An 18,348-nucleotide genomic window follows, 5' to 3' on the forward strand; every position below is an offset into this window, starting at 1 on the left:
CAACAGATAGCTCAATACTTGTTTTCAATAATGAAACACAAAGCCTTTCTTTATACTGAGATTTGAACTAAAAACAACCTCAAATCACCTCAGCCTCTCCACGTCTCCTCAACACCTACTCTTCCTACTCCAATTCATCTTTTAAGTACTAATATCACTACCACAAAAGCACCATCTTTTGGCAATTCAGGAAGTCTCAAAGGTTAGGAGTAACAAACTACCATGAGAGTCTAGAAGGACAAAATGACCATAGCTCACTCACCTCACATGCTATAGTTATAGAGTTTAACAGGTTGTTTGGTCTTATTTCAAGGTTAATAAGAATATCAGATGAAACATACCTGGGACAGGCTTTTCTCCAGACTTTTGCTATAATTTTTTTAAAGGGGTGGTTGAGGGGGAGAAAGAGGGAGAAGAAAACAGGGAAGGTTAGCAAACCTTTCTTCTTCTTGACTTCCTAATTCTTTTTAAAATTATATCTTCACTCAAATTATACTATAAATGACTTCATGAAGAAAGCACTACTACTCGTGTACCATAAAGTAAATTTATCATTTTCTACTTCTTATTCCCGTTCCAGAAAAGACACAAACCTCAACCTAGAACAGAGAGTCAAACATAAAAATCCTTGAACATCTACAGAGCCCTCTGCCTCTGCAGCCAGGCTACAATGCTTTTCAAAAAGCAGCGAAGTAGAATCCAATGGGAGGGGAACATGGAGCCTTTCAAGACTCCAAAGCCTCATCTGTCTAGGGGATATGAGCTATACGAAAGCAGAATGACATCTGGATGAACTCTCCAACTTTTAAAGTTGGCAGCTACCGGAAGTAAGAGGAAAAAGGGGTATTTTACTATAAACATAAGGCTTGTGATGAGTATCCTATTAGATATCAAACTGCAGGGGAAAATGATGGGGGCCCTAGGGGTCAGGAACAAGGTCAGATCCTCCATTCTGTACAGCAATTCTTTTACTTGACTGGGCCCTGTCATCTCCCTTTTCCCATTACCCAAGTTGAATGCTTTAAAACACTTTCCTTCTCCTCCTCCCTCCTCAAGGCTCAGAACCTACCCCTCACCCTCAGCAATACTGATTCTACCACCTATGTTTAAAGAAAAAAAAGGACGTCAATGCCCCAAGTTCCCTCCTATCTACCTTCAAACTTACTATACCTTTACATATATACATATACATATGTACACACATACATATATACATATATATAAAACACCTTTATATACTTCCCTCTCATCTCAGAAGAAAAGTGTTCTCTTCATTTCTAAGTTTAATGCCTCCATTTGTTTTCTGAATTTCTTTCTGAATTTACATGCCCTCCCTAAGCTTTCTTATCTATTCGTATGACTAAACACTACAAAATCTTCTGATAGCAGATGTTCCAGAATCATGTTGCCATTTGCCTACTAGTCCACTCCAACTACAAGTTCTGGGAACTATTACACTTAATAAGACCAAAACCGAGCTCCATATTATTATCCATTGTGTAGAAAAGGTTAACGTAGAAGGTCTACGGCTGCTATCCCTGAAAAGGCCAGCTTGCAAAGCTAACCCTTGGCTGGTGTCTAGGAACGTGGGTTTGGGGACGGTTCCACCATTCCCTAACAGATAGTGATGCCTCACTGTGCCTAGCTCTTTTGCAAACAATGTTGTTTATGCTGAATACCAGCTTCCCTTCAGGGAATGTGGAATTTCAGCATGTGTAAGACAGAGGGCACCTACATGATAAACTTCCCCGAAAGACTTGGGCACCAAGTCTCTATGGGACTTCCTTGGGCAGAAATATCACATATGTGTTGCTGCGTTTTCATTGCTGAGAGAAGAGTGCCCTCTGGTGACCCCTCTCCAGAATAAGAGAGTATAAGGAAGCCTGCACATGGATTCCTCCAGACTCCACTTATGTCTTTTTCCCTTATATCTGCCTGTATATCCTTACTATGTCACTGTAATAAATCCTGTGAGTCCTTCAAGAAAATCTCTAACAAACTTAACAAACTTAAACCTAGCTGAAGTGAATATCCTATGGTTTTCTAGCATCTTCTAAAAGCAGCAGTGAAAAGGCATTCATCATAAAAGGCTCTGAGGGCCTGAAGTCCCATCATATCAGTTTTAGTGTACTTTCAGTAGTGACAAGTATTAAAATATGGAAAAAAGAGCTTCAAAGAAGCAGGCAGGACTCCACCAATATTCTCCCAAGCACCTCCCAATAGGGGTAACAACCCTTGGATCCAGAAGCTCAACTATTTAATACAATGGATAAGTAGGAGTAAAGTCCTGAGCTACAGATGGTTTTGGGAGACGCAAAAGGTAAATAGGAGTTCAGAGGAGACTTCGAGTAGACCAAGAATTTTTCTTCTCCAGATCTGAGGAGAAATCTTTTGGGTAGGAGGGGCAAAGGGATTATTCACAGTTCTAGAGAAAGCCATCTTAGTCCTACTTCTGTTACATAGAGTTGGACATACTCTCTCTTTGGGAGTGGGCTTTTGGCCCTTGGATGGTTAAAAGGGGAGAGTTCTGGAAAATGACAACTTAAGTGTGACTATGGCTAAAGCTTTAAAACAAAAATGTAAAAAACTCACTGAAATGATATGAAGTCTGCAACTTGCTTCTAAATAACTGGGACGAAGTGAGGGAAGAAGAAATAAAACAAGACTGGCCATGTTTGATAATTGTTGAAGCAAGGTAATAGGTTTCAAGGGGGTTTCATTTTGAATTATTCTACTTTCAGATGTTTTTAAATTTCCATAACTTTCTACAAGGTAAGGGTTGTTTTTATTTTGTTTTTAAGATTCAAGAGAGTCTTTGCGCTTTCTACATGAGATGAAGTGAGGTGAATGACACAGGCATTGCGATGTAGCATTAGGCTACTACTGACCTTCTGACTATACATCAGATATCCTAGTTGACTGAGAGTAACTGAAACCACGGAAGGTGAAACCATGGATGAGCAGGGACTACTGTGATAGAATTCACGTAACTTAAACACCAATATGATGCAACTATCATTACTCCTGCCCTCTCCCATCTATCACATCAAACTCTCTGCTTCAAATATTCTCTTCTTTTTGTTACAAAAGTTTTAACTGTTCTATCATATAAAGACTTAACTATCCACTACATAAGGCTGGAAGGCAGCACACAGAGTAAAAACTGCATGAGTTTCAGATTCTAGTTTTGTTACCATCTATGACACTTTTAGCAACCTTTTGAATGAGAATATTATCTAGATGCACTCCGCATAGTTTTTGAAGATTCAACGAGGAATTACACTCAAGAGCACAGAACAGTATTAATTCCATTCCCTTCCTCCACTAAGTCTTTAAAAACTTTTCCTTTGATTCACAGATCATTTTTTAACTGAGGAAAATCCGTATTTTTAGGTCACATCTGAAAACAGTTCTCAATTAAAACTAAATATGCCAGGGAAAAGCGTCAAATCAAAATTAACCACACAGGGGCTAGCACAGTGGCATAGTAGTTAAGCTCATGTGCTCCACTTTGGCAGCCTGGGGTTTGAGGGTTCAGATCCCAGGTGCGGACCTATGCACCACTCGTCAAGCCACGCTGTGGTGGCATCCCACATACAAAAATAGAGGAAGACTGGCACAGATGTTAGTTCAGCGACAATCTTCCTCAAGCAAAAAGAGGAAGATTGGCAATAGATGTTAGCTCAGAACCAATCTTACTCACCAAAGGAAAAAAAAAAAAAATTAACCACACATTCTCATTACCTGCACAAATTTGGGTGGAAATTTTTGTCTAAGGTCTAGGAGTAAAGCATCCACACGTTGTCTCTGGAAAATAGAGCTTGGTTCTTCTTTCCTTTTGGCTTTAGGTTTGACTTTATCTATTAAAATACGAAGTCTAAATAAAAACACTGCCTAGTTTTGTGTGTTACATTTTTACAAATCTTTGCCTGCCATGAATACACTCAAACTCCATTATTTTTAATGGCTGCTATTCCAAAAATAATCCCCCAAATAAGTTAAACACAACATATACACAGAAGTATTCTAACTGTCCCTCTGAAATGAAGTTAACATTCTAACATTTAAAAAGCTGATATGTCTTTTAAAGATACTCCAGTTTTAGTATGTAAACATAAACAGACATGAGAATTTTAAGGCTAAAGTTTTCCACAATTACCTATGTCATAATCCAGATTATTGGTTTGAAATTATCTTGTGTATATTTTACATGAATTAAATGGTCTTTTCCCACAAAACTTGATAGGTGCAAATGGAAAATGCAACTTTTACAAACTCAAGTTACCATACTCAACTGTGAAGACTATAACCCATTGGGAAAAAACAGGACAAACCAAACAACAGAAGACCATGAAGACAAGAACAACTTGCAAGAGAAATTCTAAGGCTAATCACATGTGGAATTTTCCCTAGGAGTGTGGTGTATAGGGGAACTGTCTCTAAATGAAGACTTCCAGGTAAGCATTGCTCCAAACATTTCCTTAAGCTAGGGGCAAACAGCTCTTGAGAGAGGTTTATTCAACTGATACACACTTTCCTACGTCAAATGTTGTGGCCTGCACCTACTATCAAGAATAAATATAGCTGTATCTGAAAATAAATAAATATAAATAAATAAATATAGCTGTTCATTCCATGGGTCTGAATTCTATTTAAAGGCTACCTTTCCCTCAGTGATTTATTCTGAGTTGCCATTTCTCAGAGAAGGAAACGTAGGATATAGGTATAATGCTAGAGACACATTTCTACAAGTACTTTTATTGGTAAAATATGATGCAGAACAAGCAGTAGATTAGCAGCTATGGAAACCGGGAAGCTGGCTTGATGACAGGTGATAACATAGAAAGATAAAAAAACAGACTGGTTATCTGGAGAGAGGGCTCTAAGAGCATCTCCCCTACTTCACAGACTGGGGGGATTCAGGTTCCAGATTTCAAGATGACTCAACAGTTAGGTAAGCAGGAAATATCATTCTTACTCATTCCTCATCACCAATTTCCTCTGTATGTTCCAAATATTTTAAAACCTTGAATCAACTTATTACCAGTTACTTAACACATTAAAATTTATATCTGTTCCTATGAGAAAGCTATTACTACCACATCTAGTTACATGAATCATAGCTGTGACAATATCATCATCCTATGAAGAGTCTTCCTACAGAAAAGTAAAACACACCCAGAAATCACGAATAGCTGTTCTCCTTAAGAAAACAGCTTCATTCTCAAAGTATCAAAAAGAGTTTTAGGAGGACCTAGGTATCCTACCTACCTTGTTCTTCATGATCTTTGAAATGCCACCAATACCCTTTGGAAGGATGATATCGACAGTATGACATAGCTTCATCAAAAGCTGACTGAATGCCATGGACTGCAGTAAGCTTGTAAAAAGAAAATGAATTCTAAATTTCTTATTAGATAACCAAAATTTACAAAGTAAATACTCACAAAACATTACATATGCAAAGACAGTAATTTTCTGTTTTTCAGAACCTGAATCACTATATAGCTGGGGCTGTGGTATATACTTTTAACATGGAGTTGGTCCACAGTAACCAATGCTCAAGACATGCTAATAGTCAACACTTTATACCAATTTACACAAGGGAGAGGAGCTCTTGTTTAATTCTTCGAAGCAAGGTAGCTCAATTAAAATTTCTTTAGTGTTTAAAGAATGTAAAGACCCTTACCACTCTAGAGTTTATAACTGATCCCAAGTCTGGTGCCTGATAGATCACTCCAGCAATGATATAGTAATCAGCCAGTGGGATAACTAAAGCAGTGCAAGGAAAACAAAAAAAAAAAAGTTTATGAATACAGCTATGCACACAAACTGCCAAATAGATTTCTATAAAAAGAACAACCAAAATTTGACATTTTCCCATATCACAGCTTAAGGCAGGGTTCGGCAATTCCTATTTTTGTAAATCAAGTTACACTGGAGCTTCAGAGGAGTTCCCATTCACTTACGTCATCATCTAAGGCTGCTAAGGCACTAGTTGAGTAGTTGTCAGTGATCGTGAGGCCCAGAAAGCCTAAAATATGTACTTGGGACCTTCACAGAAAAAGTTTGCCTACTCTTGCCCTAGGAGCAGTGCTTCTCAAACTTTAATGTGCCATCTGAGTTACCAGAGTATCTTGTTAAAATCAGATCCTTACTCAGTAGGAATAGTGCATTTCTAACAAGTTCTCAAGAGATCCAGTGCTGCTGTCACTCAACCACACTTTGGGGAGTAAAAGCTTAGAGCAAGAGAGATTTAGGGCTCAGGGTGAAGATACCAGATGCACCAAACTTGCCTCTGTGCCCCAGTCCTGGGTCCGAAGGAATAAAACAGCTGCTAGTGAGGCTGGTGCCGTCTTGTATAGCTTCTATACCTTGAACCTTCTCATCATGGAAATCTTGTCCTTGGTCTTGTCTTTGTTCTAAGGTTCTCTTTTCCTCTGGGCAGGGACTCTAGATCTTTGATTTTGAAACTATATTTGGATTCTCGACTCTAGAACCACAATCTCCTTAGCAAGTCATTTTCTGGAATGAAAGGGTGAAGGTTGCTCCTAAAAATCTTGATGAGGGTTATCTAATTAGGAAATGTAAGTGGTCATCTCTGGAACAAGTGACCAGCTCTCTGGTTCAAAATCAAATCCGAATTCTATACTCTTCAGTGTAATTTCAAAACCAAGTTTTTGTTTGCTAATATAATTCAGGTAAGACTTTTGGCTGAATGTGTCAATGAGGATTTTCAATTGATCCTCTATGAATTTGGGCAAATGCATCTACCATGTATTTTGTAACAGAATTAGACTCAGTGGACTGAGATGAGAAGAAAAGTTACTTGGGATGCTTGAGGTTCAGGTGGAACTCCAACAACTATTCTCACAGGAAGAAGTGGCTTCAATGTAGTGAGTTATTCTGTTAGCACTTGGAGAGTTTTCCTTGGGCATGTTGGAAGACTCTTGGTGTGTAAGCATGTGACTAGGGGAACTCAGGGTTTGAAACATTTCCTCAGTGATAAATTTATGCCTGCTACACCAGTCTGCCTAGACAATTTGTACAAACAATGTGATTACAGTCATGCGCAGCCTAACAATGTTTTGGTCAACAACAGACCACACATACAACAGTGGTCCCATAAGATTGGTACCATATAGCCTAGGTGTGTCGGCTATACCATCTAGGTTTGTGTAAGTAAACTCTATGATGTCCACACAACAATGAAATTGCCTAATGATGCACTTCTCAGAACGTATCCCTGTCCTTAAGTGACATGTAACTGAATATCGGAAACCTAATTTCCTTTTGAGAGTCTGGAATTTTGGCAGGTGAAGATGTCTACATGACTAGCCCTCAATAAAAATTCTGGACTCAGAGTCTCCAATGGACTTCCCTGAGGAGACATATTACACTCGTGGGGCTGCATTTCACTGCTGGAGGGAGGATACACTTGATGTGGTCCCTCACAGGAGGGAAAGCACAGAAAGCTTACACATGGATTCCTAGAGATGGCTTTTTCTCTTACTGATCTGGCTGGGTATCCTTACTGTGTTGTCCTAACAAATCTTAGGCATAACTAACTACAAGCTGTGTCTGCTGAGTCCTTCTAGCAAAACACGGAACATGTATGTATGTTGGTCTTGGGGACCCCCAAAACAGAACCCAATCCAAAAAAATAAGAACATATAGCTCAGGAAGTAAATAAATCACAGTATCTTAAGAAGAAAATAATGCCTGAAGTTTACACATTTTACCTTGCGTGGGAGACTGCCGCTGTTGTTTCCGAATGATAAAAAGAATGGGCTCTTGAGCATGTAAAAGGATGTATTCCACTCCAACCATCTGACTGAAAACAGAACACAGCCATTCAGACATCTATGAAAAACCTACAAACAATTTTGTAGAACATTCAAATTACTATAGAAAAGTATAGCAACACTGTAAACAGGATTAAAACTGCCTATGTTTAATATTAAAAAGCAGTTGTTCAATAAAACTGGCTATTTTCCCAGGTACAGATAAAGTAAAATTTGTATTAAATAAGAACAAAATTTCTCTACAAAAATTCATGATGAATTTCAATCTGAGTGTTTTCAGTCATGAAAGTACACTGAAGAGTGTATATTTCCAAAAAGGCAACCAAAATACCATGTTTCCTGACCAAGGAGATCTATAAACATAGATAAAATATCAAAATATACATGAAAACTCTACAGGTCTTGACTATATATGTCAACTATACATTTTACCCAACTAGAAAACATCAAAACCTTATCCTTGCCCCCAAGAAGATTTTGACCCAACAGATTATGTTTAAAAGAAATAGTAAGTTGTCTTAATAGTTGTAAATATTTGCTTCATAACAAAAGCTATTTAAAATACCATAGGAATTTAATTTTATGAACCCTCTCCAATGTTTACCTGACAGATAAAAAACTATATTACAGTTGTTTCAGAAACTTTCATAATAGTAATAAATTCTTAACTATTTAGCGTCCTACGTCTGAAGAATCTTGCTTTGCACTGTTTGACTAAAATTTTTGTTTGCTTTAGCCATACAAAGAAAAATCTACTATAAACCAGACTATGGTTTAAGACATTAAATTAGATGAAGAGGAGACAATAAGTATAGTTATTTGGTTGAGGATAACATTTGCATTGCTAAAATCACTCATCAGATCGATACATAAACCTCATAGTTACATTTTAATTGGACAGTAATATATGAAGTTATACAGAAAAGACACTAGGTTACAACTGACTACTAATAATTTATTTGCATGTCAAATTGGTACAACCCAAACAAAACTCCAGTTCTTCCAAAACTTCGCTCTGGACTTCATGATCCACAGCTTGAAAGAACCGTTCACTGTAAAATCTCTAGTTGGCAAAGACGCTACCTTCTTACAGTAACTTACTTTAAGTGTTCCAATGTAAGCCTCTGCATTTTGACCACTTCATTATTACATGTCCTGTCATAAAAAGGATTACTTCTTTCTGAAAAGTAATCCAGGACACTTCCACTATTCAAAATGGGGATCCAGGAACTGTCAACCCAAGAGATTCCCAGCAGATTATCTATAGGAAAGAAACAAAATGATAAAGGATGAGAAAAGAGAAAAAGAATCCAACCCAACAAACATTTATTATGCATCTAATGTTGTAGGCACTATGAACATAGGGACAACATGGATCCTAACCTACATGCTCTCATAGTCTAACAGAAGAGATAAGTATGCAAGAAAGCAATGATATGCAACATAATAGTGCTGTAATCAAGGTACGAATAAATGTGTTATGAGAGCACAGTAGAGGGAGCAGAATACCCTACCTGAGGGAACAGGAATGATTTTTCACGGGTTGAGGAGGAGGCAGGTTTTAGCACTATATGTTCAAGAATAGAGGTTCACCATGGAGAAAAGAGAGGCAAAGTAATTTCAAGCAGAGAAAATGCACATACAGAGGTAGGGAAATATAAAAGTACATGTTTAGAGAATAATTTGATTAGGTGAAGAAATGATGGGCTTGAAATCTAAACAGGTCTTTCATAAACTGGAAACCATGAGTTTTTATATGTTGGCAACTAATTCAAAAATTTTCAAACATGCACGCCAGAGAAGATACAACTACAGCCAACAGTTTGAGACCACCCAATTAGGAACAGAGAGAGAAGTTAGGAAGCTATTATGATAGATGGGATAATGAGGTAAATACTGGTTGAAGGAGAAAGAACTGAAAACTTCAACCTCTCCTAAACTGTAATTGCTTATGGCATCTTTGAACAAGTAATACCTAATCCAAGGTTATAAGCAGTTCTGAGCGAAATGAATCAAATGAAAAAAAGCAAAGAAAGGTAAAATGTGCTATAAGGGTTACAAAATAAAGGAGGAAACAAAGAGATGAAGCATGTTAATGACCAAATAATCAGTTCAATCCATTAAGATGGTTCATCATAAATGGATCATGACATAACCAAATTATCTAACAGGCCAGGAAATAACGTTTTCAGAAAAGGACAGATCTTCTAATGAAAAACAACTAAGGACAACCATTATTCTCAGCTTTAAACACTACAGTCTGGTTATTAAAAGTTTTGTTTAAATCAACTTTCTTACACATTTCTTTTTTATTTCCTTAGGAATGACTGCATAAAAGCATTTGTAGGACAATTTTAGGTTTGTTTCTCACTTAGATGGTGGAAACAATGTCTATATGGTGTCATACTAAGTTATTAACAATATACTGATAATATTACAGACCATTTCAAAATAGGTAGAGGAATAATCTGCAGAAACAAATAAATGTATAATTATAGATCCTATCTACCAACGATTATGGAGAGTTTGCTGACCTGGGTATGAGGTAATGAAGACCTGGTGGAAGATAATGGCAATGCATATGAAGTAAAGGACAAAAGAGACATTTTTAGGGGAAAAAAGAGACAATTTCCTGAATGACCATTTATAAAGTCAGAGATTGTAAGAACCAATAACTCATTTAGGGAAGTAATGATAATAAATTTGGCTTAGATGCATTGAGTTTAAATATGGAATCAGACTCTCAGAATTAGAAGGAATTATAAATGTCATCTGCTCCAAGTGAGTGTTCAGTAAATTCTCCCTATAATTTTCTTCACCAAGCTGTTTCTTGATCAGCAGTTATATGTCACATTTTTCTCATTTAGTAAACTAGTCAAAGATGAAAAGTAAGGCAAGTATGACCTGTGAGACTGATGCAAATGGAGAGAATACTATATACCACATTTGAAAACAATGACTTCGTACCAAGCACTGTTCCAACCTTTTTAGCACACAACTCAAGGAGGTTGGTACTATTATTAATACTACTTTACAGAAGAACTTGAAAGATGGGAAGGCTAAGTAACTTGACAAGGTCACAGAGCTATAAATGGTAGAGCTGAGATGTGAATCCAGGCAGCCCAGCTCCAGAGCCCACACTCCTCTACACTATGCGGCCTCAAATTGAACAGATCCACTAAAGAGAGAGATCAAGAACTTATGAGAGAAGCCAGGGTTAATACTATAAATTTGGAGACCACCTGGAGAACAGTGAGTGCTGCCCTAGAGTATGTAGTCTAATCAAGTACATTTCCTCTTCTCCATCCCCACTGCCACTATCTTATTTAATCATTTTCGAAGTGTCACCTGGACAACAGGCCCCTCACGGGGCTTCCTGTCTTCAGGTCTTCTCTCAATCCTATTCAGCCTTAAAAATGCTACTCATGCATTTTTAAGTGAGATCTGCATAACGTGGCACGCTCCTCTATGCAAAATACAAATCTAATTATGTCACTTTTAACTTAACAAATGTCAGTGCATTCCTATTGTCTAAAAAAATAAGGTTCAAATTCCTTAACGTGGCATTTCACAATCTAGCTTCACAATTCCCACTTCACTGCCCACAATTCACCACCACAGAAGAATGGCACAAGGAAAGGTATACTGACAATAATGCAACTTGAGACAAGTTAATTTCCCTGTCTTAGTTTCCTCATCTATAAAATGGGGATTATAATATCTACATGCCAGATTATGTATGTGAAGTGCTTAGCACATTGTAATAAGACAATAAATGTTAATTATGATGATGATAATGGTAATGCTGGTAGCCAAATTACAACTACGATGACCAAACCTATTTCTGTCTTAATCACGGTGCTCCTAGTTTGTGCCTCTCCCTTCACCCCCACAATTTGTGCCTTATTTTTTTAATAGAGACTCTTCATTCTCAAGAGTATGAGTTTAGTAGATAATTTAAATGGTCATGCTAGGTTAAAACTTCAAATGTCAGTATCTCTGCAAAGCCTTTCTCTACATTGCAAGTCAAAAATAATGGCTTCTCTATGTTCTTACAGCAGTTTTTATACACTTTTATTATTAATACTCAACACATCATAATCCAGAAATCTAAATGTGTTCCCATTAAATTGTGAGTTTTTAGAGAATGGGGGTTGTGTCTCGCTCATCAGGAATTAGCACAGGACCTAATTTGTAACAGTTAGCAAATGTTTAATAATTCATGATTGAGAGCCAAGGACAAGTTACTCTTCTGGTCACAGATTTACTCATACCCCAGTATCCAAGTATGTTCATTTACAAAATGGGTTAACTGGGATTAAGAGAGCAGTATGTGGCTGTGAAATAGAACTATATGTCCCACCTGGAGACCACCTATGACCACAGCCCCATAAAGTGAACATACACTACCAAGTCAAGCAACTACTTCTTACCATCTCCACTGTTATCACCCCAGTCCAAGCTACCTCCAAATCTCCCTGCATTACAGAAATGGTCTCCTAGCTGGTCTCCCTAATTCCTCCCCTGCCGTCCTACACTGTTCTCAGCAGCCAAGGTGAACCTTGAAAAACTTAAGTCAGATTATGTTCATCTCCTCTGGTCAAAATCCTCCAGTGGCTCTCCATTTTACTCAGAAGAAAAGTCAAAGACCTTACTAGGGATTGTCAGTCATCAATCCATGATCAAGCCGCCAATTATTGCTCTGACCCCATTTCCTTCCTGCATCCTCTCTCAATCTGCTTCAGCCATACTGTCCTCCTTGCTGTTTCTCTAACACATCAGACACACTCCCACCTTAGAGCCTTTGTAATGACCCCAACAAATTTAAATAAAAAGTAAAACATTATGAAAGCTAAATATTTGAAAATAGTGTGATGGACTAAATGTTTCTCTTTTTCATTCAGCAACAAGGGAATATATTGACACAGTCCAAGTACAGCTCTCCAACAATCAGCAAGTGACGAAATTACCCACTTGAAACTCTCACTTATAATGAAAGATACACATGGAAAAACATTATCCAGAAATGCTGAAGATCAGTGGATATTCTGAGTAACTACAAATGAAAATCTATTTGTAATAAATGCGCTGGACTCCAATTTGGTTAATACAGAAAAAGGAATCTCAAACACTTCCGTTTAAAAATCAAGTATATACAAACAAAAACAACCCTGTGTAGAAATGATTAGAAACATATTATAGTCAAACATCTTTTGAGGGAAGCCCTTTGTGTTTAATCTGATATAAGGGAGAAGGATAAATTTAATCATGAATCTAAGCTTGCATCTAGGTACAAAAATTCACACTTCCTCTAAGAAAAAGTACCACAAAGTTTCAAAGGGAAATAAATCTACATTGAGAGTTTCACACAGGTGTAGGAAGTGTCGTGGGAGCCACCACCACAATAGTAAAAGATAAAGGTATTCGCGGGCGCTTTCTCACTCTTATGAAGTTTTCCTGGGAAATTCCACGATACCTCATCCCAACCTGGAGGAACCTGATCTGTGTGGAACTAAGTCCTCATGCTTCAGTTATTTTTCAGTTGCCCTTCCGTTCACTCTTTGGAAACCCAGAGCACAATTCTAGACTTTTTTTTTTAGTTACAAATTCACCGAAACGGATGTGGGAATGCGTGTTGATGAGATAGATGTATGGCCTAATGCTACCCGTGATCAAGTAGCAATTAAGGGATTGCGTCTCCATATATTTACTAAATGATTCAACAAATATTTGCGTACCTTTACAGTTCGGCTGTAAAAAAGAAACGACCCCCGCCCTCAGTAATTGTTGGGAGTTCGATGGAAGGTATTATAGGCTCCAAAATAAAACTCACTGAATATCTTAGGGATTCATGCCCAGGGACGCGTCGTGCTCGACGTTAGCAATGAACAAGGCAGCCCCCACGCCAAGTCCCAGGAGGTGAACCCAATCCTGTCCGCTCATTACCCCAAACCCCTCTCTGCCCAAAGGCCGCACTTTCAACGAAAAAGAAGAGTCCCAATACTGTTGGAGAGAGACGCGTGCAGAACAATACTGCAGGTCCGAGCGCTCAAAGCCCAGAGCTTCTTCCAGCCCCTTGGTTTCCACGCTTCTAGGAGCCCCCCGAGAAACAGAAAAACGAGTCAACTTTTCGCCAGATTAGTCTCGGGTAGTACACAAAAACCACTCATAAGAACTTAGGAGGCATCACAAACGAACGTGAACCTTGCCCCCGCGAGCTATAAATCCCAAACCAGACCACCAGACAAGCAGGAAACAAAGCGTTAACAGCACAGCTTACCTCGAATATCCACCGCCGCCATAACTCCAAAAGCGCTGGGGCCTTCTTCTTCCGGCGCAGAGTACACGTAACAACTATGACGACGGAAGCGGCGGGTGGCACACGGTAGGGATAGTGAGAAGGAACACAAACGCGGGAGGGGATTGCCAGGGAAGGGGAGGAGGCGGGGAGGACAGGGGCGGGCTGGGAGGTGGAGAGGGGCCGGGAGGAGAGGAGCGGGCCTGGGAGGAGGGAAGCGGGGCTGGGAGGAAAGGGCAGGCCTGGGGGAGGAGGCGGGGCTGGGAGGAGAGGGGCGGACCTAGGATGAGAGGGGCGGGGCTGGAAGGAGAAGGGCGGACCGGGCGGTGGAGCGGGAGGGGAGGAGAGGGGCAGGACTGGAAGGAGGGGAGGGGAGGTGGGAAGGGGAGGGGAGGAGGGAAGGGGAGGGGAGGGGGGAGAGGGGAGGGGACGGTTGGGAAGTAGAGGAAGAGGCTGGGCGTACTGTTGGAGAAAGAAATTTGGAGACGTTGAGGAAAAAGAGACAGAGCAGAGATCTGCCTCCAGCCCACCGCTGAGAGATTCAAAAATTCGACCTTGCTCTCCTGTGATTGTTTAATGAAACAAATTCTGATTATGCAGAATTGGGGGTGGGAGCATCTTTACATTTAAAAGCTCCCTCAGGTGTATCCAATGAGTTGTTAGATTTAGGAGCTGCTGGCCATTCTAGTTTTCATCCTGCCCCCAGTGTGGGGATGGGACAGGACTAAGCAGAATTTGTGAGTCATTAGCTTTTATGTGACTAAACCCATTAAACTAAACCCATGCCTCTGAGACAAAAATTTCACCAGACATGAAATACTTCTGAAGTAAAATATGAACAAGAGTAAAAGAAAGGGAATACCACTGAGTCCCTGAGTAAGGACCTAGTGTTTGCATTCCAGGTAATCGGGTAGGTAGCAAGACACCAGAGAGAGAATAATTTGGTGGTATGGGGAACCCATAGAAAGCCTCAGAAAGATTCTCAAGCCCCATAAAAGCAAAATGGTGAGGATATCTGCCAGCAAGAGACAGTTACTGAGAAAAGAACCCCAAAACCTGATGAAACCCTATGTACAGTGATGAGAGGTGCCTACATCTTCTCGAAAACTTAGGTACTATGTAGGCTCCCCCAGAATTTAAACACAACCCAGGGGCAAGGGAGCAGGACCATGCATTTACTGAGATTTTCCACTTCGTAGACTGGGAAGTCAAAATTTTAAAATCTAAGTAGAATAAAAATATATTGCTTTGTTACACTTCAATTTTTGAAGTGAGATTTTATACCTGAGATGGTATGCATATAATGTGTCCCAACAGAAATATGCACGTGCACAGAGCAGACTTTTAAAAAGACAGATTTTTCTAGGAGTAAATTTTCAGGAGGGCCTAGTGGGGAGGGTATTCCAAAAGAGGGGGACATCATTTCTATTGGAAATGTGAAAGAACAAGAAAGAAGAGAAATGTGAAACTTGATATCAAGCTCTTCGTTTTGCTTTGTTGGTTTCCTTTTCTTGTGTTTTTATTAGGAGAGAAGATTAGGAAGAAGAGCAACAGAACACAGATCTGTAGATAATAAACATATGGTAAGCCAGACCTGGGAGCTCCGCCTTTATCTTGTAGGCAGTGGGAGAAATGTGACTGAGCTTCCACTTTAGAAGATTATTTAAGGACGATGTGTTGGAAGTGTGGAAATTAAAAAGAAACCTTAATTGGAGTTGAGAAGGCCTATAGGGGGAGTTCTCATGCCCTACCACACAATGTCAATCACGTGAAACAGGAAGAGATGAACGCCTGCTACTTTAGTACTGAAGTAAAACTACCTTAGCACTGAAGATTTCTCTCCCCACTCAGCAACAGCCCAGCCAATGAGAAGCTGCTGCAGCCTCCAACTGTTACTTTCCCCCAGTTTCCTTTAGAACAGCCCCTCCCTACTCCCTCTTTTTCTTCATGCCCACCTTTGTTTTCTGGATTTGCCTATGGTTTGCCATAGCATGCATATCCTGAATAAACTCATTTTGAGGATAAAATAACAGGCAAATTTGCTTTTTAAGTTGACAGAGGCATTTATAAGACTCGAAGAAGTCCATTTAGGAAACAGTTGCAAACTAAATGAAGTCTACATACAAATGAAGTTGCAAACAAATGAAGTCATACAAAGGCAGTGGTAGCTGAGGGATGAGAAAAGATTACAGATATTTAGGAAATAGTATTGAAAGGGAATTAGTGACTAATAGATGAGCCTGATGAGGAAGAGAGAGGAAATAAAAATGATTCCTAAGATACTGATTTATAAGACTAGGTGCCATTAATCAGATTAGGAATAACAAGTAATAAGTACATAGGTGACAAAAGGGGTAATGACTTATTTTTTAACATGTCCATGTTGTGCATGAAGTGTCTGCAGGATGTTCTGTACACTAGGGTTTCTCAACCTTTGCTCTCTTGACGTTTTGGGCCAGATCATTCTTTGCTGGAGGTATGGGGAGCTGTCCTGTGCATTGGAGGATGTTTAGCAGCATCCCTGGCTTCTACCCACTAGATGCTAGTAGCAGATATAATGACCTCCCAGGTATAATGACCAGAAATGTCTCCAGACATTTCCAAATATCCCCCAAGGGGCAAAACTACTCCCCATTGAGAACCACTGCTGTACAGAGGTATCTATAGAAGTCTGAAGCCAAAGCAGAAGAGTTTCAGGAAGAGAGGAGTACTCAACAGAGCAATCCAACAAGTGAGGAAAGGGCTAAGAAGCAGGCATTGGATTTGGTAAACAGGATGCCTCTAACAAGAATAGCTTCTGTGGAATGGTAGGGGCAGAAGCCAGAGGAGAGTACGTTCAGGAGTAAGGGAAAGTGGCATTGGGTGTAGATTGTGCTTTCAAGAAGCTTGGCTGAGGGCCGCCCCCCCGGCCAAGTGATTAAGTTCATGTGCTCCACTGCGGCAGCCCAGGGTTTCCCTGGTTCGGATCCTGGGCACGGACATGGTACCACTCGTCAGGCCATGCTGAGGCAGCATCCCATGCGCCACAACTAGAAGGACCCACAACTAAAATATACAACTATGTACTGGGGGAATTTGGGGAGAAAAAGCAGAAAGAAAAAAAAAGAGGTTTGGCTGAGAGGGAAGGCTAGAGCTAGAGCGCCAACTGGAAGTTGTGTGGAAATAATAACAGGGAAATGCTAACATGTTGGTCGTCTAAGGTGAGAGACCCAGTTGAGAAGATCTTCAATGTATAACTTCAATTAATTCATCCATTCACTCAGTCAGTTATCAGTTATCTAATACCCACTCTATGTTTTGCTCAGCTCTAGAAAGAAAGGATAAAGCAGTAAACAAAGCCTATGGCATCAGGGAGCCAACACATCTGATGGAAAAGACAGCCAATAAATAAGTAAACAAATAAAGAAGAGCATTACGGATTGTGATAACAAAAATGGGGGAGGATAAATTAGGGAATAACTGGAGGAAGCCACTTTGGATAGGACGGTTAGGACAGACCTCTCTGAGGATGTGAGATATCTGAGCTGAGACCTGGAGGATGAGAATGAACCAGCCACATGAAGAGCTTGGGTACAAGCATTTCAGGTAGAGGGAACAGGAGACCCTGCAGTGGAAAATGGCTTGGTCTGAGAACCCGAAAGAGGCCAATATAAACTGGATCATACAAGTGAAGGAGGAATGGTAGGAAAAGACTGGGAAGGTAGGCAGGGGTCAGATGAAAGAGGGCTTTGTAAATAATTTATTTTTTTTTAATTTTTAAAATTGCAGTAACATTGGATTATATAGCTTTCAGATGTACATCATAACGTAATTCAAATTCTGCATAGATTACATCATGTTCACCACCCGAAAACTAATTGTAGTCCATCCCCTCACATGTGAGCCTGATCACCCCTTTTGCCCTCCCCCCTCCCTCCTTCCCCTATGGTAACCACCAATCCAATCTGCATTGCTATGTGTTTGTCATTGTTTTTATCTTCTACTTATGAGTGAGATCATATGGTATTTGACTTTCTCCTTCTGACTAATTTCACTCAGCATAATACCCTCAAGGACCATCCATGTTGTCACAAATGGCTGGATCTCATCGTTTCTTATGGCTGAGTAGTATTCCATTGTGTATAAATTCCTCATCTTCTTTATCCATCCGTCCCTTAATGGGCACCTAGGTTGCTTCCAAGTCTTGGCTATTGTGTACAATGCTGCAAGGAACATAGGGGTGCATTTTCAAGTTCTTTGGATAAA

At 39.7% G+C, this 18,348-nt stretch overlaps 1 protein-coding gene across 5 annotated transcripts in view; it reads right to left on the reverse strand.

The window, feature by feature from the left end:
• MED6 (mediator complex subunit 6) overlaps positions 1-14,350 on the reverse strand; it is a 136,549-nt gene extending 122,199 nt beyond the window's left edge. For 2 of the 5 annotated variants that reach the window (XM_070513896.1, XM_044773896.2), the window contains exons 1-6: positions 14,086-14,350; positions 8,907-9,066; positions 7,743-7,834; positions 5,690-5,772; positions 5,272-5,380; positions 3,745-3,860 (exon numbers count right to left, since the gene is read on the reverse strand). In XM_070513896.1, coding sequence (XP_070369997.1) covers positions 3,745-3,860; positions 5,272-5,380; positions 5,690-5,772; positions 7,743-7,834; positions 8,907-9,066; positions 14,086-14,107 — 582 coding nt within the window. In that variant the 5' untranslated portion in view covers positions 14,108-14,350. Of the gene's footprint in view, positions 1-341; positions 370-3,744; positions 3,861-5,271; positions 5,381-5,689; positions 5,773-7,742; positions 7,835-8,906; positions 9,067-14,085 lie in introns of all 5 variants that reach the window. The other 3 variants (XM_044773894.2, XM_044773898.2, XM_070513897.1) reach the window with 3 other exon arrangements.
• Positions 14,351-18,348: the final 3,998 nt, after the last annotated feature.

Source organism: Equus asinus, chromosome 7, assembly GCF_041296235.1.
Source record: "Equus asinus isolate D_3611 breed Donkey chromosome 7, EquAss-T2T_v2, whole genome shotgun sequence".
Taxonomy (NCBI): Eukaryota; Metazoa; Chordata; class Mammalia; order Perissodactyla; family Equidae; genus Equus; species Equus asinus.